Raw genomic sequence first — 19,340 nt, 5'->3', positions numbered from 1 at the left:
GCGTCCCCCGCGCGAGGCACTTCCGGTGGCGGCGGCGCCCGGGAGGAAGTGCCGGTGGGCTGCGAGGGCGGAGGCGGGGGCGCCGGCCGCTCTAGCCGGTGAGGCCGGCGGGGCTCTATGGCGGCGGCCGGGAGCCCGCGCGGAGGAGGGGCCCGGCCCGGGCGAGGGGGCGCGGTCTGGGGCGACGGGGCCGGGGCCCGAGGCGACGGGGCGGGCGGAGCGGGCCGGGCCGGGCCGCGGCGGGGGCGGGGGCGGGGGCGGGGGCGGGGGCGGGGCGAGGCGAGGCGAGGCGGGGGGCGGCGCGGCGCTCAGGGGCTCCCGGTCGTTGCAGCCGCGCCGCCCGCCGGGCCGCAGGATGGACGAGGAGAGCCTGCAGGCCGCGCTGCACACCTATGACGCGCAGCTGCAGCAGGTGGAGCTGGCGCTGGGCGCCGGCCTGGAGCCCTCGGAGCTGGCCGACCTGCGGCAGCTGCGCGGCGACCTCCAGGAGCTCATCGAGCTCACCGAGGCCAGCCTGGTGTCCGTCCGGAAGAGCAAGCTGCTGGCCGCGCTGGACGGGGAGCGCGCGGCCCAGGGCGACGCCGACGGCCGCGGCTCCCAGCAGGCGGGGCCCGCAGCGCCCGCAGCCCCCGGGGCCGCGCCGGACACGGCTCCCGAGCGCGAGCCGGCACCCAGCGGGCCCGGGCCCGGGCAGGGCGAGGAGGCGCGGGCCGGCGACGAGGACGGGGACGGCGACGGGGACGGCGACGGCGACGAGGAGGAGGCGCTGAGCGGCCGCAAGGTGAACGCGCCCTACCACAGCCCCTGGGGCACGCTGGAGTACCACAACGCCATGATCGTGGGCACCGAGGCGGCGCGCGACGGCTCTGCGGGCGTGCGGGTGCTCTACCTCTACCCCACGCACAAGTCCCTGAAGCCCTGCCCGTTCTTCCTGGAGGGCAAGTGCCGCTTCCAGGACAGCTGCAGGTGAGTCCGGGCGGCGCGCGCCTGCGCCCCCCTGGGTCGTCCGGAGCAGGGGCGCAGGTCGGCAGGTCCGGCAGGTCGGCAGGGCCCGTCCTGGAGGCACCGTGCCCCGCCCATCGCCGCTCTGGCCCTTTCGGGTGAAACTTGCAAAATACAGTGTCGCAGCCCGGCCGCTGCCCCCTTCGCCCCCTTCGCCGCGGATCAGCCCCTCCTTGCCAGGCTCGTGTTAGCCCTCTCCTTTGTCTTCCTCTCGTTTGCCTGCGCCGGGTAAAGGAAATCGTAGAAGTCACTGTTTTTTGTTTTGCTTTTCTTTTTCCCATCAATGGACGCTCAAGGTCGCATCCCTAACAAATTCTTAAGTGGGATCTTGTTCATAATGAGGTTCACGCAACTGTGGCAACGATGTCACTCTTCGCTTAAAATGCCCGACTCAGCTTTTGCTCCTTATCGCTTCCATCTTTGGAAGGAATGTTTGCCGACAACTCTCGCAGATGATTTTCTTTTTGAGTCCATAATCCAGGGAAACTCTCTCTAGTCCTTTGGTCTCCGTCTTTGCTTACGGACCGTTGCTAGGTCCAGAGCGTCATTTAACACAATTTTCCATAACCCTTTCTTTCCTTGTAAGTCTGATTGCAGCGTGGCACACGTACGGGAAGGCGCGTGAATCATAAAACGTACTCGAGTTTTCACAAAGCAGACCCATCCGTGTGCTGCTGAACAAACAGGTCAGAGAACAGAGCAGCAAGCCCTCTCGTCCTCTCTGCCGTTACCCTCTGGGTGCCTCCACAGGCCCGGGTGATGCCCCTTGTGACGATGAGAGCTGACATGTCCGTGTGCTGTTCCTCTAGGCCAGGCTCCGGGCCAGGAGTTCCACGTGTGTTGACCCCTCCGTGCAGCAAGCCCCAGGGGTGGGCCCCACCACGGCTAAGGTCGCCTGGCACAGACCGCGGCGCGTGCGAGCCTGCAGCAGGCACAGGCCAGCTTTGCCTCGGCCCCCAACTGCCGTGCCTTGCTCTGCTGTGTTAGCTGTAGGCCCGACTGGCGCAGCCTACGACAGCCACTTGCCACTGCCGGACAGATAAACTCTTTTCTTGCGCTGCTTTGCATTTTTATTTTATTTATTTTTTAAAGATTTATTTGTGTGAGAGAGAGAGGGAGGGAGTATGCACCCTCCGTGCAGGGAGAGCCAGAAGGAGAGAGGGAGAGAACGTCAAGGAAACTCCCTGCTCAGCCCGGAGCCCGACCCTGAGATCAGGACCTGAGCTGAAACCAAGAGTCAGACGCTCTTAGCTCAGTTAACCCACTGAGCTACCCAGGCGCCCCTGCTTTGTATTTTTTAAAATAAAAACAAAGTAGCTGACGCTGAAACAGCCCTTGAGTCCCCGCTGTGTCACAGCCCCTTCTCCTCCTCCAAGGCTGTGATCACAACTCCCTTGTGTTTACCTCTAGCAGATGTTAGCTCTTCCCAGACGTGAGCGTATATGCGAAGAGTAACTTTTTGTGCGACTTTGAAACAAATGGTATCACACAGGATGGTTTATTTTGCAACTTGCTTTTTTCACTAAGCAGGGATGTGAGAGGGCATCTGTGCTGGTATCTCCAGAGCTGTTTAATTGGCTTTAACTGCTATGGTCTTTTCTCTTACAAACGTGCCACATTTTATTATGTTCCTTTCTGATGTTTTCCAGTTTTTGTCTATTACAAACAGCTTGCTGTGAACATCTTAGTAGTGTAGTCTTCCGTACCTGCCGAGAATTTCCCTAGTATGGGACCGGTGTGGCGAGAGGGTGCAGAGTTCCCGCTTCCGTTTGAAGGCCGGTGCCTCGTCCCTCATCCTATCACTGCCGATTCCTGCCTGCTGAGCGCTGGGAAAATGGGATCATGGTTGAATTTGTGTTTCCTTGGTTCCTAGTGAGAGACGGTATCTTTTCACTCATTTTTTATAGCTTAACGTTTGTATTTCAATTTCTTTATCCGTAAAACAAACGAGAGTTGTCTTTCATAGTTGTTGGGACAATGGAATGCGTTACCACGTGCAGAGAATTTAGAGTAGTACCTCACAGGTTGTAAGCTCACGGTCGATGTTAACTTTTACGCTGCTGTAAAGTAAAATCAGGCGTGGGAAGTAAGTACACAGTGTGGGGATTACTGTAACCCCGAGCAGTCACCACTCAGCTCACAACTGCAAATGTGCCAGCCACCCCCAAGCCCCTCCGTGCACCTCAAACCAAATGCAGCCTGCTCCCTCCTCCAAAAACGACCGCTGTTCTGGACTTTTATTATGGTCACACTCAAGTGTGGCCGTGGTGCAAACACTGCAGTGCCATCTTGCTCGCTCAGCTGCTGTCTCTGGCTGTCCACACCCTCCTCCCAGCCTTTCCTGGCCTCACAGCTTTTTGGAGGACTGAGCCCTGGGCCCCATCGTCGAACACCCCTGGTGCGGTCCGACACAGTCCTCTGCAAGCTGGCAGCTGCATTGAGGGAGCTGACCACATGCAGGTCCACGCTCTTTGACAAGACTCTAGGTGCTGTTCCTTCATCGGGACGTACTTGGTGTCTAGCTTTTCTGTTGTGATGTTAGCAGCCTTGGACGCCATTGGTGATCGGTGCCTGATGGCAGATTCAGCAGGGACTGCAAAGTAGAGGTCTTTCTCTCTGTTCATTTTCGTTTGTTAGCCGTAAAGAGATGCTCTCCTGCACCTCTGACTTGGCTCCCAGTGGTACATAGAGAAAATACAGGATAAATGCTGGGCTTTCCTGTTTTGTTTGCTTCATTTCTAAGCTAATAAATGGTTCTCTTTCATCCTGAGAAGGTAGCGAATTAGCTTTAAAAAAATATTTCTGGGGGCACCCGGGTGGCTCAGTGGTTGAGCGTCTGCCTTGGGCTCAGGGCGTGACCCTGGGGTCCTGGGATCGAGTCACGCATCGGGCTCCCCGCGAGGAGCCTGCTTCTCCCTCTGCCTGTGTCTCTGTCTCTCTCTGTGTGTCTCTATGAGTAATTAGATAAAAACTTAGGGGAAAAAAAAACGTATCTAATATTTTTATGGACTCAGGATTTCCATATATTTGACAAATTTCAACCTAATGAGATTCTAATTTTTTTTTATTGGAGTTCAATTTGCCAACATATAGCAGAACACCCAGTGCTCATCCCGCCAAATGCCCCCCTCAGTGCCCGTCACCCAATCACCCCAACCCCCTGCCCACCTCCCTTTCCACTACCCCTTGTTCGTTTCCCAGAGTTCGGTGCCTCTCATGTTTTGAGATTCTGATTTTCTATACAGGTATCACCCACTTTTCAAAAGTTCATGTTTTAACACTTTCATGAAAGGCCTGCATTAGAAACTTGTCGGCCTTTTGCTGTTTTTGGACCCCAAAATGAGTCTCATGGGTAGCACAGAATTTGATCATTCTTTTCATCCATCCTACCAGTTCTGTCTTTTAATTGTAGTTTACGTACTCTGCTTGCAACTAAGATAGTTATGGATAAGGACGCACCCAGTTGTCTTATTATTTTCTCTCCTTTCTTTTTTTTTTTTTCAAGGTTTCATTTTTAACAAATCTCTACACCCAGTGTAGGGCTTGAACTCACCACCCCGAGATCAAGAGTCCCATGCTCCACCCGACTGAGCCAGCTGAGTGTCCCTTTGTTTTCTATAGGCCTTTAGGTTATTTGTTTCTCATTCCCTTCATTATCGCTTTCTTTGGTGTTTGTTTTTTTTTTTTTACTATATCATTTTGATTCTCTTTGATTTTTTGGGGTACACTTTTTAAAAAAGATTTTATTGATTTGAGAGAGAGCGAGCGAACAGTGGGGAGGGGCAGAGAGAGAGGGAGAAGCTGACTCCGTTGAGCAGGGAGCCCAACATGGGGCTTGATCCCAGGACTCCAGGATCATGACCTGAGCCGAAGGCAGATGCTCAACCACTGGGCCCCCCAGGTACCCCCCATGTTATTTTCTTAATGACACTCCCTGGGTTATGATTAACATAGCAATCTAGTGTGAATAATGCCAGTTTAGCTTTAATAGTGTAGGGAAACTACCTACAGTCCATCCCCCGTTATGCTGTTACTGTTACAAATTACATCTTTGTACTTGTGTGCCTGGAATAGAGATTCAGGAGTGTTATTTCATGCATTTGTCTTTCTTTTAAAGATTTTTATTTATTTATTCATAAGAGACACAGAAAGAGAAAGAGAGAGAGAGAGAGGCAGAGGGAGAAGCAGGCTCCATGCAAGGAGCCCGATGTGGGACTCCATCCCCGGTCTCCAGGATCAGGCCGTGGACTGAAGGTGGCGCTAAACCGCTGCGCCACCCGGGCTGCCCTGCATTTGTCTTAAATCATATAGAGGAAAAACAGATGAGTTGCAAACCAAAAAAAAAAAAAAAAAAGGTAGTAACAGTTTTATATTTACTTGCGTAGTTGCCTTTATCAGTGTCAGTATGACTTATGGTCTAATGTCCTTTGGCCTTTTCGCATTGCTTGTAGGGCAGGTCTACTAGAAATGAACTCCCTCCGCTTTTATTTATATGAGAATGTCTTCATTTGTCATTCTAAGGATAGTTTTGCCAGATACAGAATTCTCAGTTGGCAGGGTTTTGTTTTCTCTTTAAGCCTTTAAATATGTCATCTGCCTGCCTCCTGGCCTCCATAGCTTCCAGCGAGAAACTGGCAGGTAACCTTACCGAGGATCCTTGTACATGATTCAGAATTTTCTCTTTGTCTTTGGATTAAGGAAGTGTCCCCGTAACGAGTCTTCAGTGGTGTGGTGGTAAGATGTGAGAGAGGGAGGCACTCTAGTCCTCCGAAGGAGCCCCCCAGGCGCCCCTCTGGTGCTTCCTTTCCCCTCCCTCTGCCAGGGCACGAGCGGATCTTTCTCCAGTGCTCACTGTGAAAAGCTGGTAGAGCTGGAGTACAACTCACGAAAGTGTGAGAGCCCCAGGGTGCTTGGAGCCACTGCCTGCGGCTCAGGTCATGGCCCCGGGGTCCTGGGATCGAGTCCCTTGTGGGGCTTCCAGCTCTCCCCGCCCCCACCTGTGCTCTCACTCTCTCTCAAATAAATAAATGAAACTTTAAAAAAAAAAGTGTGAGAGCCCCTGTGGAGCCCCAGGGGTTTGAACTCTCAGACTTGTCCACACCGAGCCTTTCTAGCACAGGCTCCTACGGTGGTTCCTGCCAGGCGGTGGCGGGTTACCGTGCTGATTCTTGGTATCTGCCTATTGGTGTCTCCAAGTTTGGCATAGCAGTTTGCCCTGTGACCTTTCTTCTCTCATGGATCTAAGAAGAGTTAGTGATTTTTTTCATTTTGTTCCGTTTTTTACCTTTGGTTACAGCAAAGGGGTAACTTCCCAGCTTCCTACACAGCAGGCTGGAGACCAGCAGTGTCCCAGCTAGTGAGTTTCTCATTTCAGTTATTGACTTTTCAAGTCTGCCGTCTTGTTTTTACGTATTTTCTTTTTTTTTTCTTTTTACATATTTTCTATTTATGTTTTAAGATTTATTATTTCTTGAATCATTGTCACATTTTCATTTAGTTCTTCGAACTTACCACAGTCTGCTTTGAGGTCATGGCAGATTTTGGCACTTGGACCCACTGAGTCAGATTCCATCCACTGCTTTTTTCCCCTAAATATGGGTCCCACTTTACTGTTTGTGTGCCTGGTAAGTTTTTATTGAAAACGGTACATTTCAGGTAATGTCTTTTTTTTTTTTTTTAAAGATTTTATTTATTTATTCATAGAGACAGAGAGAGAGAAAGAGAGAGGCAGAGGGAGAAGCAGGCTCCATGCAGGGAGCCCGATGCAGGACTCGATCCCGGGTCTCTAGAATCACACCCCAGGCCGCAGGCGGCACCAAACCGCTGCACCACCGGGGCTGCCTTCAGGTAATGTCTTGTAGCAGCTCTGGGCTTTGAATCACTTTCTTTAGTATTTTGTTTGCTTTTAATATGTTTTCTGGACCTGGATTACAAAGTCTGTCCCCCCTCATAGTGCGCAGCTTCTGATATATCTGCTTAGATCCTTAAATTTATATTTACTTTTTGACCTGGCTTTTTAGGGGTCCCTTCTGTGTCCGTGCGGCTTCGTGGCCAGGCAGTGATGTAGGCAGAGGTTATTTGCAGCCACTCTTGCCCTCAAGGCTTCTCCCCATCAGTCAGTGTGTGTGGGCCAGGGGACACATTCCACGTTCAGCAGCCCCCATCTCTGTTCACGTGACGCTGGCCGGAGTCCTGACTGGTGCACCTTGTTTCCTGGAGAACGAGGGTGTTTGGGGGGGTGGAGCCCTTCTATGGTCGTTCCATTTTCTGGGTCTCCCTTTGAATCGTCAGTGTCCACTGAGCTGGGCTCACGGCCTCAGGGCTGATGGTTTTCCCAGGGTCATCCCTGATCTCACCCCTGCCATACTGCTCCTTGTGGGCACGCAGGGCATGTCCCCCACTGTGAAGCCGCAGACATTCCCACCTTCCATTCTGTCCCAAAGTTGGGCAGTTTTTTTTTTTTTTTAAATTTTATTTATTCATGAGAGACAGAGCAAGGCAGTGACACAGGCAGAGGGAGAAGCAGGCTCCATGCAAGGAGCCCGACATGGGACTTGATCTAGGGTCTCCAGGATCACGCCCTGGGCTGCAGGTGGCGCTAAACCGCTGGGCCACTGGGGCTGAAGTTGGACAGTTAGTTTTTCACAAATAATGACTAACCAGTGTGTTGTCTGTTTCATTCCATTTCCAGAGTTCTGACGCTGTGAGTTTGGACCATTTTGCGTATTTTCTCTGTTTTTCTCTACTTGGCCACAGCTGGAACTCAGAACCTTCTTCATAGTTCTAAGTGCTTGTTTTCACATTCTAGTTTTATTCTAGAGTGTATTTCCATCCATGACTGTTGTGAGGTAGGTGACTGAGTTGGTTTTGTCCTTTTTTTTTTTTTTTTGAAGATTTTATTTATTTATTCATGAGAGACACAGAGACATAGGCAGAGGGAGAAGCAGGATCCTACAGGGAGCCTGATGTGGGACTCGATCCTGGGACCCCGGGGTCATGCCCTGAGCTGAAGGCAGATGCTCAACCCCTGAGCCACCCAGGCATCCAGTGAGTTGGTTTTCCTTTTTCTTTTTCTTTTTTTTAAGATGTTATTTATTCATGAAAGACACACAGAGAGAGAGAGGCAGAGGGAGAAACAGGCTCCATGCAGGAAGCCCACTGTGGGACTCGATCCTGGGACTCCAGGATCACGCCCCCGGCTGAAGGCAGATGCTCAACCGCTGAGCCACCCAGGCGTCCCTGAGTTGGTTTTTCAATACGGGAAACCAGTTTCTAATCTTTTCCTTATGGAACCAGCAGTCCATCCTTTCCTGACCGGTGTGTAGAATTTCCTCCATCACATGTGAGGTTTTTCATGTGTTTGTTACTCTTCCCAGGTGGTCGTGCTCATTCTATTGATCGCTTTGCCTGTTCGTCTTAGTTTTAAGTTCATTTTATGGATATGCCTTTAACTACTCCCCATGGTTGGAAACTTAGGTTATTTCCAAGTCTTTTGAATTTAGTTACCATCCTTTGAGGCAAATCTTTGCATACTTTCATTATTATTTTTCTAGAATCAGTTCTTAGATGTGTTTTCCTGGGTTCAGAAGGATACCAGATTTTCAGGCTTCTATTATCACTGGATGATATTCCTGCAGAGAAATGTTAGTTGGTGGTTCTGGAGGCATGTGTCTGGGGGCATGTGCTGAAGTGGGTATTTGGTTGAACTCAGTCCTGGGTGTAGCCCCCCGCCCCCCTTTGGGACCCATTGTCTTCCTCCTTGGCTGAACGAGGATTTTCAACCAGAGTCACCACCACATTTGGAGCCCAGTCTTGAAGTTGCTGATGCTACTTGGTCGTTGGCAGTGTCCTGAGGGCCTGAGGACCATCAGGTGTGAGAACGAACTGCCCAGAATCTTGCCAGGGGAGGTGTCTGAGGCCATCTTTGTCCACCCATAGGAGAGGACCGAAGCCCTTCCTTGGCGTTCCCATTATCACCACCACTTCCCACCTGGAAGGGCTTGCCAGGGCCAGCATCGGCTCTGCGTCACCCAGGAAATGCCAGTCCCTCGTTGCTCTCGTAGGGTTAAAACGGTTTCCTCTTTGAAAGGCTGGCACGGTAGAGGGGATATGTGGTTAGTCTTTTATGCCTTTATTTGGCAGAGTTGAGCTCGTCATCCTTTGTCCCCACATTTCTTCCTCTTTCTTTGCCTCCTCCTCTCCCCTCCCCTCCTCTCTCGGTTTTGGTTTTAATCTCACTGGTTCACTACATCTAAAGATCAAGACATCACTGTTACAGCTGTGTTCTCCTACTTGATTTGGGAAGGACTCGGTCCCATAAGCGCACACGCACAAACACACCCGCCTCGACGATCTGTTTGTGCCGGGGGGCTCCCTTCTGGTGGAGAGGCGATGGGGAGCTTTCGTCACATGGTTGTCTGCCCACCACATTGTTACTCTAGCCCGGAGAGCTGGAGGGTAATGGCGAGGCATCTCGTCCCCAGGGTAGCCAGGCCCATCCCAAGAATGAGAGAGTGTGCGCACGTGGATATACGTGCCTGTTTGTGTGCAGGGGTATACGTGTGCATGCCCATGTATGTGTATACGTGGGTGGGTATGTATGTGCATGTGTCCGTTTGTCTGCCGTGTCTCCCTCCCTTTGGTCCGATGCCCAGGCAGGTGGACTGGGTTCTTCTGGGTTCACTTGCCGCAGTGCGCTGTGTCTGAGCCCCTGCTCCCTGCGGCTGTCTTGGCAGGTTCTCCCATGGGCAGGTGGTCTCTGTGGATGAGCTGCGCCCCTTCCAGGACCCGGACCTGAGCTCCCTACAGGCTGGCTCTGCATGTCTGGCCAAGCAGCAGGATGGCCTCTGGTACCCCGCTCGGATAACTGGTGAGGCTGCCCACGGGCCTCTCAGCCGGGGCCCCTCCTGGAGAGCCCTGTTCCATGCCCAAGAGGAGCGAGACCACCCTTGACCTGGGCCCTACCTTCCTTCTAACTCCCAGTGTGGTTCCTACCACCTGTTGAGGCCACTGAGCTGGCCTGTCTTTGTTCCCTGCCTCTAGATGTAGATAATGGCTACTACACCGTCAAGTTTGACTCACTGCTGCTGAAAGAGGCCGTGGTAGAGGGGGACAGCATCCTGCCCCCGCTGCGCACAGACCCCACGGGATCCTCAGACTCAGACAGTGGCGACCCGGATGACCCCAGCTATGCCAGAGGTATGGCGGCAGTTCAGGATCCCAGAAGCCAGGAAAGTGGGGTAAGGGGAAGCGTCGGTAGCAGTCACCCTGAGAGGCTTCCGGCTGGCACGGCCTGTGACCCTCTCACCACATCCTTGGAGAGTATGGGGGCAGTGAGGCAGACTGTGTTCAGAAGGGGCACGCATGACTGAGGACACGTGGAAGCCCACCACAGGCGTTGGGGGCAAACGAGAGCAAGCGTGTGGAGTCTGGGGCAGGCCCTGAGGCCTGCAGATGGAATGACCCGGCCCTAGTCTTCAGGGAGCACACGGGATGATCGCAGCTCGACACCCTGCAGGCCGAAGCCGTGTCCGCTGAGGCAGGGCTGGCCGGTCAGCGTGCGAGGGACCGGTGGGGCGTGGGGGGCAGGAAGGAGCGGCTCCTTCCAGTGGTCTCCACGTGGGGACACCTAGTAGCTAGAGGGGAGGCTGTGTCGAGAGAGCCGGGGCAGGAGCGGTTCAGGAAGGGTAACTGGGGGATCCCTGGGTGGCGCAGTGGTTTGGCGCCTGCCTTTGGCCCAGGGCGCGGTCCTGGAGACCCGGAATCGAGTCCCACGTCGGGCTCCCGGTGCGTGGAGCCTGCTTCTCCACCTCTCTCTCTCTCTCTGTGACTATCATAAATAAATAAAAATTAAAAAAAAAAAAGAAGGGTAACTGGCTGAGGGCGTCCAGCCCTCCCAAGGGGTCAGGTAGGATGGAGAGGGGAGGCATTCCTGTGGAATCTGTCCGGTGAGGTGGTAATTCCTGAACCCCCATGTCCACAGTGGTGGAGGGGAGGACGGAGCCGCGAAGTTGTGGACTTTCTATGGGGGGAGGAGAGGGGAGCTCACCACCTGAGAAGGTGGGTCAGGGGAGGGCTCGGGTGGGGAGGTTGGCCCTGCGGTGGGGGGGCTGGAGCAGACTGCGCCAGACTCTGCCGTGAGTCCCGCCTTAGTCACGTGCCGGTGACAGGTCTGGGCAATCACCGGAGAGCCTGAGGCTCAGGGCACCACGACCCTGGCCCGGAGCTGAGCTCTTGGGCTGACACTGGCCGCAGCCCAGGGTGCTCCCCGTCCAGCGGAGAGGAGCCACTGCCCTGTTTCCTACAGTGGTGGAACCCAGTGCTGCCGAGCCCGGGACCTGCAGCTCCGCTTTCGCTGGCTGGGAGGTGCACACACGGGGCATCGGCTCCAGACTCCTTGCCAAGATGGGCTACGAGTTTGGCAAGGGTGAGTGTGTGCCGCCCTGGGGAGGGGAGGGGGCCACACAACGGGGCTTGGGTCCAGCAGCGGTAGCGCCAGCCCCGTGTGCCCCCAGGTCTGGGCCGGCATGCCGAGGGCCGGGTGGAGCCCATCCACGCTGTGGTGCTGCCTCGAGGGAAGTCACTAGACCAGTGCGCGGAGATCCTGCAGAAGAGGACCAAGGGCGGCAAGGCTGGCGCCCGGAGGCCCCCGAAAGGCCAGGGCAGTGGGGGTGGACGCCCTCCCCCTCGTAGCGTGTTTGACTTTCTGAACGAAAAGCTGCAGTGCCGGACCCCGGCGGCGCTGGAGGGTGCGGCGGCCCCCGCAGGGAGGAGGAGCGGGAAGGAGATGTACCATGCCAGCAGGAGTGCCAAGCGGGCCCTGGGCCTGCGACTCTTCCAGACGGAGAAGAAGATCGAGCAGACCCAGCGGGACATCCGGGGCATCCAGAAGGCTCTCGCCCGAAACACCGGCCGGTACGTGTGGGGCGAGACTCGGGGCAGGGGGCGGCCCCCTGGGTGTCAATGCCTCAGCCCTGCTGTGGGCCTCCTGCCCACTTTCCATGCTGTGCCTTCCCCCCCTCTACGTAAGCTGGAGCACGCGCTGACCCCAGGGTGGTGGCTGTCCGAGGAGGGTCTGGTGCTTGGAGGAGGAGGGCCGTGGCCACGGGTGTGGGGGCCTCGTGCCAGTGGCCCAGCAGCTCGTGCTGAACAGCAGGCTCCTCCTCAGGCACAGTGTGACGGCGGCCCAGCTGCAGGAGAGGCTGGCGGGAGCCCAGCGGGAGCTGGGGCAGCTCCAGGCCCAGGAGGCGGGTCTGCAGCGGGAACAGAGGAAAGCAGACACCCACAAGAAGATGACCGAGTTCTAGAGCCCTGTGTGCCGTGGACGGGGCTCAGGGACCCCAGCTCCCGGGTACCCTTGGGGAGACCAGCTGTCACCCGACTAGATGCCCCTGGAAGAGGGGGCGGCCTGCTCCCAGGCTATACCCCACGGCCAGTGGACACTGCTGAGTGGACATGGGGCTGCAGGGCTCCCTTCTGGACACTTCCTTGCCCACTGAGCCCACCCGCCAGTGTCTCGGGGGGTCTCCTCAGCGAGGACATTAAAGTGATTGTGTTGTGGTGTCTTTCATTGGAGGCTTAGCTGGCTTGTGGGACCTCGGGGAGAGGGGTCCCTGCGCAGGCCCGTGGGCGCCGGCGGGAGGGCCCTGCGAGAGGCCGTTGGCCCCTGTCCGGAGGCAGGCGTCCTCTGCTGTCTTGATGGGGCTCTGCCAGCAGCTCCAAGCTGGGTCGAGCTTCGGGGGGCACCCATGTTGCCCGGACCCGCAAATGTGTGGGACTGAAGGGGTCGTGGCCGGTGAAGAGCCCGTGGGAAGCCCTGCTGCTGAGGCTGGAGGAAGCCCCAGGTTCTAGTGGCCTTGAGGCCGCCCCAGGCCGTGACCCGCTCCAGCCCAGCTCATGGTGGGTGGAGACGCCTGGAGGTAGGCTCTGAGCAGCGCTGGCTCGCCGCACACCCCCACCAGGCAGCGTTCTGCACCCCGCGCGGGCTGCAGCCAGTGGGTGAGGCTGTGATGGCGACGGCTGAGTGGCTGCGGGAGATGCAGGAGATAGATGCACAGCAGGAAGTGAGGTGGGGAGCTCGGCTGAGGGCTGCACACAGGCACCTCTCGGGGGCCCGAGCCGCGGGGCCTGCCCCACACGGGGCTGAGGAGGGGCCGGGTCCGCAGGCCCCTGGGAGCAGCTGAGCGCTGGGCCCCCTTCCAGGTGAGCCCACCCCCTGGGGCTGGGTGGACTGGCATCTCCCAGGTCGGGAGGTCGGGTGACGCCCCAGGAAGACTGCCTATGGCAGGGGCAGTGGGAGGGGAGCGGCGTGAGAGCCTGGGGGAAGGGGTGGGGGTGCTCGCTCTGGGCCAAGGCGACCCCCCCCTTTCCTTGCCTTCCCAGCCCCTCGGGGCGGCCGAGGGCATCACCTGAGACCGCGGCCTGGGCCTCAGAGGGCCAAGGCGGGGGCTCGGGGTCCTTCGGTCCCAGGTTTAGGCTCCGGTGGGCACGGCGCCCCTGGGCCTGGTCGCAGCTCTTCCCCCCCCCCCCCCCCCGGCCCCGCCGGCTGTGCTCAGTCACCCTCCGGGTCCTGCTCCAAGCAGAGCTCCCCTCCAGAGGCGGCGGCGGGAAGGGAGTGCCAGGGCTCCGGGCTCCTCCGCGCTTCTGGAGGAAGGAGGGGCCTGAGCCTTGGGGTTTCCTGTGTGGGAGTCAGCCCGCCCAGGGGAGGGGGCCGCCCCCAGCACCCCCGTCTTCTTGCCCCCAGGCCTACCTTGGCTTCGCAGGATGGGGCTACAGGCGCCCCCAGCCCCGCCTGTCCTCTGGGCCCTAGGGGGCCTTGCCCTGCTCCTCTGGCTGTGGGCACTGTGCACGGCCTGCCACAGGTATGTCTGGCCGGGGGCGGGGAGGGTGGGTGGGGGGTTCGGTGGGGGGCGGGGCTCCGAGGGGTCGCTGGGCCGCGGGTCAGAGGCTGGCACCTCGGCCCCCATTAACACCCCCCTCGCCCCCAGGAAGCGCGCGCAGAGGCAGCAGCCCCCAGGCCGGGTGATGCAGGCGGAAGCGGTGAGTGCCAGGCTGTCCCCGGGGCCAGGGCGGGGCCGGCACAGGACCCACCAGCCTTCCTTGCCCCCAGTCGCTGCTGAGACGACACCCGCTCTGCACCCTCAGCAAGTCCGACACCAGACTGCATGAGCTGCACCGCGGCCCCGGCGGCTGCAGGGGTGAGCCCAGGCGGGAGAGGCGGGGCGGGGGGCGGGGCTTGCACCCCCAGCGAGCACACTGTCCCCCCAGTGACCTCTGTCTTGACCCCACCCCTAGTCCCGAGGCCTGTCAGCATGGATGTCCAGCGCCCACAGTGGCTGGAGGTGTCCAGAGGCACCAGCCGACCTCTGGGGGCCTTCTCGCCCCGAGAACCGCCCTTCTCGCCGGCTGCCGCCTCACCTTCCATCGGCCCCGAGGCCACCTATTCCAACGTGGGGCTGGCCGCAGTCCCCAGGGCCAGCCTGGCAGCCAGCCCCGTGGTGTGGGCAGGGGCACGGCTCACCAGCAGCTGTGCCAGCCCTGGGCCTGAGCCCAGACCCGAAGTGGCTGAGTACGCTTGTATCCGGAGGCTCAAGGGAGCAGCTCAGGGCCCCCAGGGCCTGGGGCGGGGAACGGCCGAGCTGACCCCATCTGTTGAGGTAAACTGAGGCTGGGCCGGGGTGGGGCTGTGCGTGCCCTGAAGGAGCAGGATGGTGCCGACCGTGCCCTGGGCTTCCTCTCTCCCAGGTGGACATCCTGTACTCCAAGGTCAGGAAACCTAAAAAGAGGGACCCAGGGACTGCCGCAGACCAGCTGGACCCCAAGGGCAGCGAAGCGGTTCTGGCTGTGGGAAGTGACCAGTCCCACGAGACCCTCCCACTCGGGGGCCTGGGCAAGGATGACGGCCTCCTGGAAAACGTGTACGAGAGCATCCAGGACATGGGGGCCCAGGGCGCCTGGAACCCGCTGCTCCGGCACGAGGGCACCTGCGCGGGGCTTGGGGGCTCCCGGCTTCCCCAGCCTCAGCCTCGGAGGAGTCTCCACGTCCCCACCTGTTGAACGGCCACGTGTAGGCGGGGTGGAGCCCAGCTCCCGTTCCTGCGCCGCCCTGCGCCGCCCTGCGCCGCCCGCGCCCCATCCCCAGGCTCCCCAGGCTCCCCGCCTGCGAGGCCCCTGGGGTCCTGGCCGCCGCCCTCTCCCGAGGCCTTAATAAATCCCTTGCGGGCGGCCCCCGCAGCCCTGCCTCGCAGCCTGCTTTCCTTGCCGCCCGGGGGGCCCGGCCGGGACCGTCCGGTGGGGCCCCTCCGCCTCGGGCGTCTGGGCCGCGGGAGCCGCGGGAGCCGCGGGAGCCGCGCCGCCGCTCAGGCCTCGCGGGACCCTGCGCAGGGGGGCAGCTCCGGGGCGGCGCCCGCGAGCTGACCGCCCGGGGTGGGGCCTGCACCCTGGCACCGAGGAGCGCGCCGCCGCCCGGCCCCTGGCGTTACGTAAGCTCTGGGGGCAGGTGGGCAGCGGCGCGTTAAAGGACAACCTGCCCCCGGGACGCCCGCCAGCGGCCGCGGCCCCTCCCCGAGCCCGCAGCCTGCGCGCAGGCACCCGCCAGTCACCGGGCCCCGGGCTCCCCGCGGGGGGGCGGCGGGGGCGGCGGGCGCCGGGGCTCCGCAGGGCCGAGGGCCGGCAGGGGGCGGGCCGGGCCTCGCGGCGCCAGCCAATGGGGGCGCGGCCGACCCCGGCACCGCCCGGCCCGGAATGTGGACACGGCGCGCCAGCCAATGGGCGCGCGGCGGGGGCGGGGCCTCGCGCGGCGGGGGCGGAGCCTCGCGCGGCAGGGGCGGAGCCTCGCGCGGCAGGGGCGGGGGCGGGGCCGGCCGGCAGCTTCGGGCCGCGCGGCGCGGGCGGCGGCCGATCGCGGGCGGGGGTCGGGGCCCGGGCAGCCCCGCCCGGCCTGGGGGCCGCGTCCCGAGCGCCCGCCCTCGCCGCTGCAGCCTCGGCCCGGCCGGCCATGGAGGCCGAGCGCCCTCCGCCGCCCGCCCCGGGCTGCTGCCCCCCGTCCCGCGCCGCCGGCCGGGACCCCGCGGCCGCGCCCGTCTCGGTGCTCGCGCCGCCGCAGGTACCGGGGGGCGGGGCGCCGGCCGCACTCGGGCGCCGCGAAGATGGCGTCGGCGCTGCGCGGACTGCGGGCCCCGGGGCGGGGCGGGCGGGGCGGGCGGGCGGGCGGGCGGGGCTGGGAGCCCGCTGAGCCTGCCCCTTCCGCAGGGCGCTGCCGTGGGCGGCGGCTTCGCGGGCCCGGAGTTCGCGCCGCCGCGGGAGCCGGAGCCGCGGGCCGCCCACCTCGGGGCCCCGGGGGCGCGGGCGGGGGCGGCGGGGGGGCCCCGGACGCCGTCGGCGCACGTCCCGGTGCCCGCGCAGAGGTGAGCGGGGCCCCGCGCGGCAGGTGCGCAGGTGCGCGGGCGGCGGGGGGGTGCGGGCACGTGCCTCCCGACCCCACGCGCGGGTCCGGCCCCGGCCCTGCAGCCCCGGAGGAGCGGAGGGCAGCGCGGGGCGCGCGGCCCCCGTGGCCCGGGCCTGCGGGCGGGGGAGGACGCTCGGGAGGCCCGGCCTCGGCCGCGGCTCCCAGCCCTGCCCGAGCCCTCCCGGGCGCCCACCCGCGCTGGGTCCGCGGGTGGAGGCGGGCCGGGCCCCCTGCTCGCACCGGAGCCCCGGCCGCCGCCGGCCGCTGCCCCTCCCTCCCGGGCTGGCCGCGGCCCACGGCTGCTGTTGCACAACCTGGTCACCGTGTGGCCCCGGGGCGGCTGCGCCCGGCCCGGAGCTGGGGCCTGAGACCCCGGCCCAGCCGGGTCCCGCCCGGGCCTGAGGGAACCACCGGAGCGAGCCCGGGCGGGCTGCAGGGGCGCGGGCCGCGGGGAGACCCCGCTGCGAGCTTCCTGGCGGTTCCTGCGGACTTGGTCTGTAACCCGAGCCGAGCCGAGCCGAGCCGAGCCGGGGCGGGGCGGGGCGGGGCGGGGGAGGAGCCGGGCGAGGAGCCGGGCCTCCAGCCCTGTGCCTGGACCGAGGGAGCTGGCTCGCTCACACGCGCGCGCGCACACACACACACACGCGAGTGCCCGGGCCTGCACGTGTGCTGGGCCAGGGGAGGGGCTTCAAGTGCTTGCTGGACGCCACCCACGTCTCTTCCAGAGCCCCCCCAGGGAAGTCCCGGCTGGATGAGGTCATGGCTGCGGCCGCCCTCACGAGTCTGTCAACCAGTCCCCTCCTGCTGGGGGCCCCAGCCCCAGCCGCAGCCCGCAGCCCAGGTGAGACACACACCTGGCCTGGGTACAGAGGGCAGGACCCGTCGCTCGCTCGCCGTGCACTTGCCCACCCCTTGGGGCAAGGGGAAGCCCTTTGCCTGGGACGCCACCACCTGAATATCTCGTGAGGCCGGAAACAGACACGAGGGCCCCCGTGCCCCTCCGAGGCCAGCGCCGCAGCGCCCAGGGTCTGCGAGCCTGTGCCCCCCCACTTGCACCTGGCTGGCCAGGCGTGCCCCCCACAGGGTGTCCCTGTGTGTCGTTCCCTGTGTTGGGGAGCCCGGATCTCAGGCAGTGGGGCCCAGTTGCTCCCGGCCGCTGCTTCCTCCAGAACGCTGCGCCCCCCACACTCACCTGCAAACAGGCCCAGCGGGCAGGGGCTTGCGGCGGCAGTTTCTGCTGGGCAGCCTGGGCCCGCCAGGAGCCCTGACACAGGTGCCGGCGCGTCCCCACAGAGCCTGGCCTGGAGCCCTGGAAGGAAACCCTGGCGCGGCCACTGGGCAGCTGCAGCAGCAGCAGCAGCGGAGACTGGGGCTGGGACCTGGCCAGTGACCAGTCCTCTCCATCCACCCCGTCACCCCCACTGCCCTCCGAGGCAGCCCATTTCCTGTTTGGGGAACCTGCCCCAAGGAAGAGGAAGGTGAGCCTGAGGCAGCCCTCAGGGCGGGGTGGACGCGGTGGCCAAGCCTGACCACCAGCCCTTGTCACCCAGAGCTCAGTGCAGGTCCTGTTCCAGTGTCTATGGAAGCGGTGTGGGAAGGTGTTGAGCACGGCCTCCGGGATGCAGAGACACATCCGCCTGGTGCACCTGGGGTGCGGTGGGGCCGGCAGGTGGGGGTGGGGGGGCAAGCCGGGTGGACCAGGGCCTCAGCTCCCGCCCGCGGTGTCCCCAGCAGGCGGCAGGCAGAGCCGGAGCAGAGCGACGGTGAGGAGGACTTCTACTACACAGAGCTGGACGTTGGCGTGGACGTGCTGGCAGACGGGCTGTCCGGCCTGTCCCCCGTGTGCCCCACGGCCCCCGCGCCGCCCGCCTTCCCCCGCCTGGAGCTGCCCGAGCCACCCAGCCTGTCCAGCCTGCTGCGCCCGCTGGCCCTGCCCCGGGTCCCGCTGCTGAGCTCGGCGGCACCCCGAGAGGTGTGCCGCGGGGACGCCACCTTCCGGGGGGGCGAGCCCCGGGCAGCGGCTGGGGGAGGGTCGGGGTGCTCGGGCCCAGGAGAGGACGCAGCTGTGTCTCCTCTCAGGGCTGCCTGGCCCCCCTCCGCCTGGAGCCGCAGCCCGCCGCCCTCAGGACCTGCGTGCCGACCCTGCCCTCCAAGCTTGGCGCCAGCCCGAGGTGTGTGATGCGTTGAGGGGCCCGGGCAGGCATCAGGCGGGGAAGGGCCCGGGCCAGCCTCAGCCCCCGCCGTCTCCGTGTGCCCGCAGGAAGCCCCGAGGTGATGCCAAGAAGTGCCGCAAGGTGTACGGCATGGAGCACCGGGACCTGTGGTGTACGGCCTGCCGCTGGAAAAAGGCGTGCCAGCGCTTCCTGGACTGAGCGCCGCCCCGGCCGCCGGCCGCCAGGACTGGGAGGCATAAGCTACCCCCCCCCCCGGGCCTCCCCCGCGGCAGGGTCTCCCGAAGCCGCTGGCCCCCCCAGAGGGCGGGGGCGTCCCACCACTCAAAGTGCCTCTGAAGAAACCAGCCTTTTGCACTAAAGCCAAACCTCAGGGCTGTCCCCTTGGCCCGAGGCCCCCAGGGTGGCCCTGTCAGGGTGCGGACGGGATGGGCCGCACGGGGCCAGTGTGTGATGCACTTTGAGGGGCGTCAGGGAGGGGCCTCCCCTGCCCGCACTTAACCTGCCGGTTCCAGGGCTCCAGGGGCTGACGTTTGTATCGCGAAGCTCAGGTGTCTCGGGTCTGGGCCGCGCCAGGCAAGGAGAAAAATTAAAGATGTGGGGTTTTTCCAGAAGCCGTGTCTGCCTCCTTGGGGGGAAGGACGCGGGACTGAGACCCTGGCACAGGCGGGCGTGCTGGGGAGGCCGGGCCGCGGGCCGCAGAGCTCCGTCCCTGACGCCGC

The 19,340-nt window shown here is 61.9% G+C and overlaps 3 protein-coding genes across 4 annotated transcripts; all 3 read left to right on the top strand.

Annotated features, from left to right (window-relative positions):
* The first annotated feature begins 23 nt into the window (after positions 1–23).
* Positions 24–12,571, top strand: ZGPAT (zinc finger CCCH-type and G-patch domain containing). Its single transcript, XM_055343901.1, has 7 exons — positions 24–98; positions 332–966; positions 9,738–9,871; positions 10,045–10,200; positions 11,309–11,428; positions 11,517–11,916; positions 12,170–12,571. The coding sequence occupies exons 2-7, from the start codon at positions 356–358 to the stop codon at positions 12,306–12,308; spliced, it is 1,560 nt and encodes a 519-aa protein (XP_055199876.1). The 5' UTR covers positions 24–98; positions 332–355; the 3' UTR covers positions 12,309–12,571.
* Positions 12,572–13,072: 501 nt separating this feature from the next.
* Positions 13,073–15,241, top strand: LIME1 (Lck interacting transmembrane adaptor 1). The gene is made up of 6 exons (XM_055343927.1): positions 13,073–13,203; positions 13,745–13,862; positions 13,989–14,040; positions 14,111–14,198; positions 14,296–14,657; positions 14,746–15,241. Exons 2-6 carry the CDS (start codon positions 13,765–13,767, stop codon positions 15,055–15,057), a joined length of 912 nt encoding a protein of 303 aa, XP_055199902.1. The 5' UTR covers positions 13,073–13,203; positions 13,745–13,764; the 3' UTR covers positions 15,058–15,241.
* Positions 15,242–15,942: 701 nt separating this feature from the next.
* On the top strand, positions 15,943–19,232 carry SLC2A4RG (SLC2A4 regulator). 2 transcript variants are annotated; one of them, XM_055302271.1, is made up of 8 exons: positions 15,943–16,105; positions 16,252–16,406; positions 17,173–17,288; positions 17,741–17,925; positions 17,998–18,098; positions 18,179–18,419; positions 18,527–18,618; positions 18,708–19,232. In XM_055302271.1, the coding sequence occupies exons 1-8, from the start codon at positions 15,998–16,000 to the stop codon at positions 18,817–18,819; spliced, it is 1,110 nt and encodes a 369-aa protein (XP_055158246.1). In that variant the 5' UTR covers positions 15,943–15,997; the 3' UTR covers positions 18,820–19,232. The 2 variants fall into 2 exon arrangements, with proteins under 2 accessions (XP_055158246.1, XP_055158255.1); XM_055302280.1 differs by having other exon boundaries at positions 15,946–16,105; positions 18,182–18,419.
* The last annotated feature ends 108 nt before the right edge of the window (positions 19,233–19,340 follow it).

This window comes from Nyctereutes procyonoides, unplaced genomic scaffold, assembly GCF_905146905.1.
Source record: "Nyctereutes procyonoides isolate TBG_1078 unplaced genomic scaffold, NYPRO_anot_genome, whole genome shotgun sequence".
Lineage (NCBI taxonomy): Eukaryota > Metazoa > Chordata > Mammalia > Carnivora > Canidae > Nyctereutes > Nyctereutes procyonoides.
The sequence above is the reverse complement of the archived record's forward strand: the minus strand, read 5'-3'. Positions and strand labels throughout refer to the sequence as shown.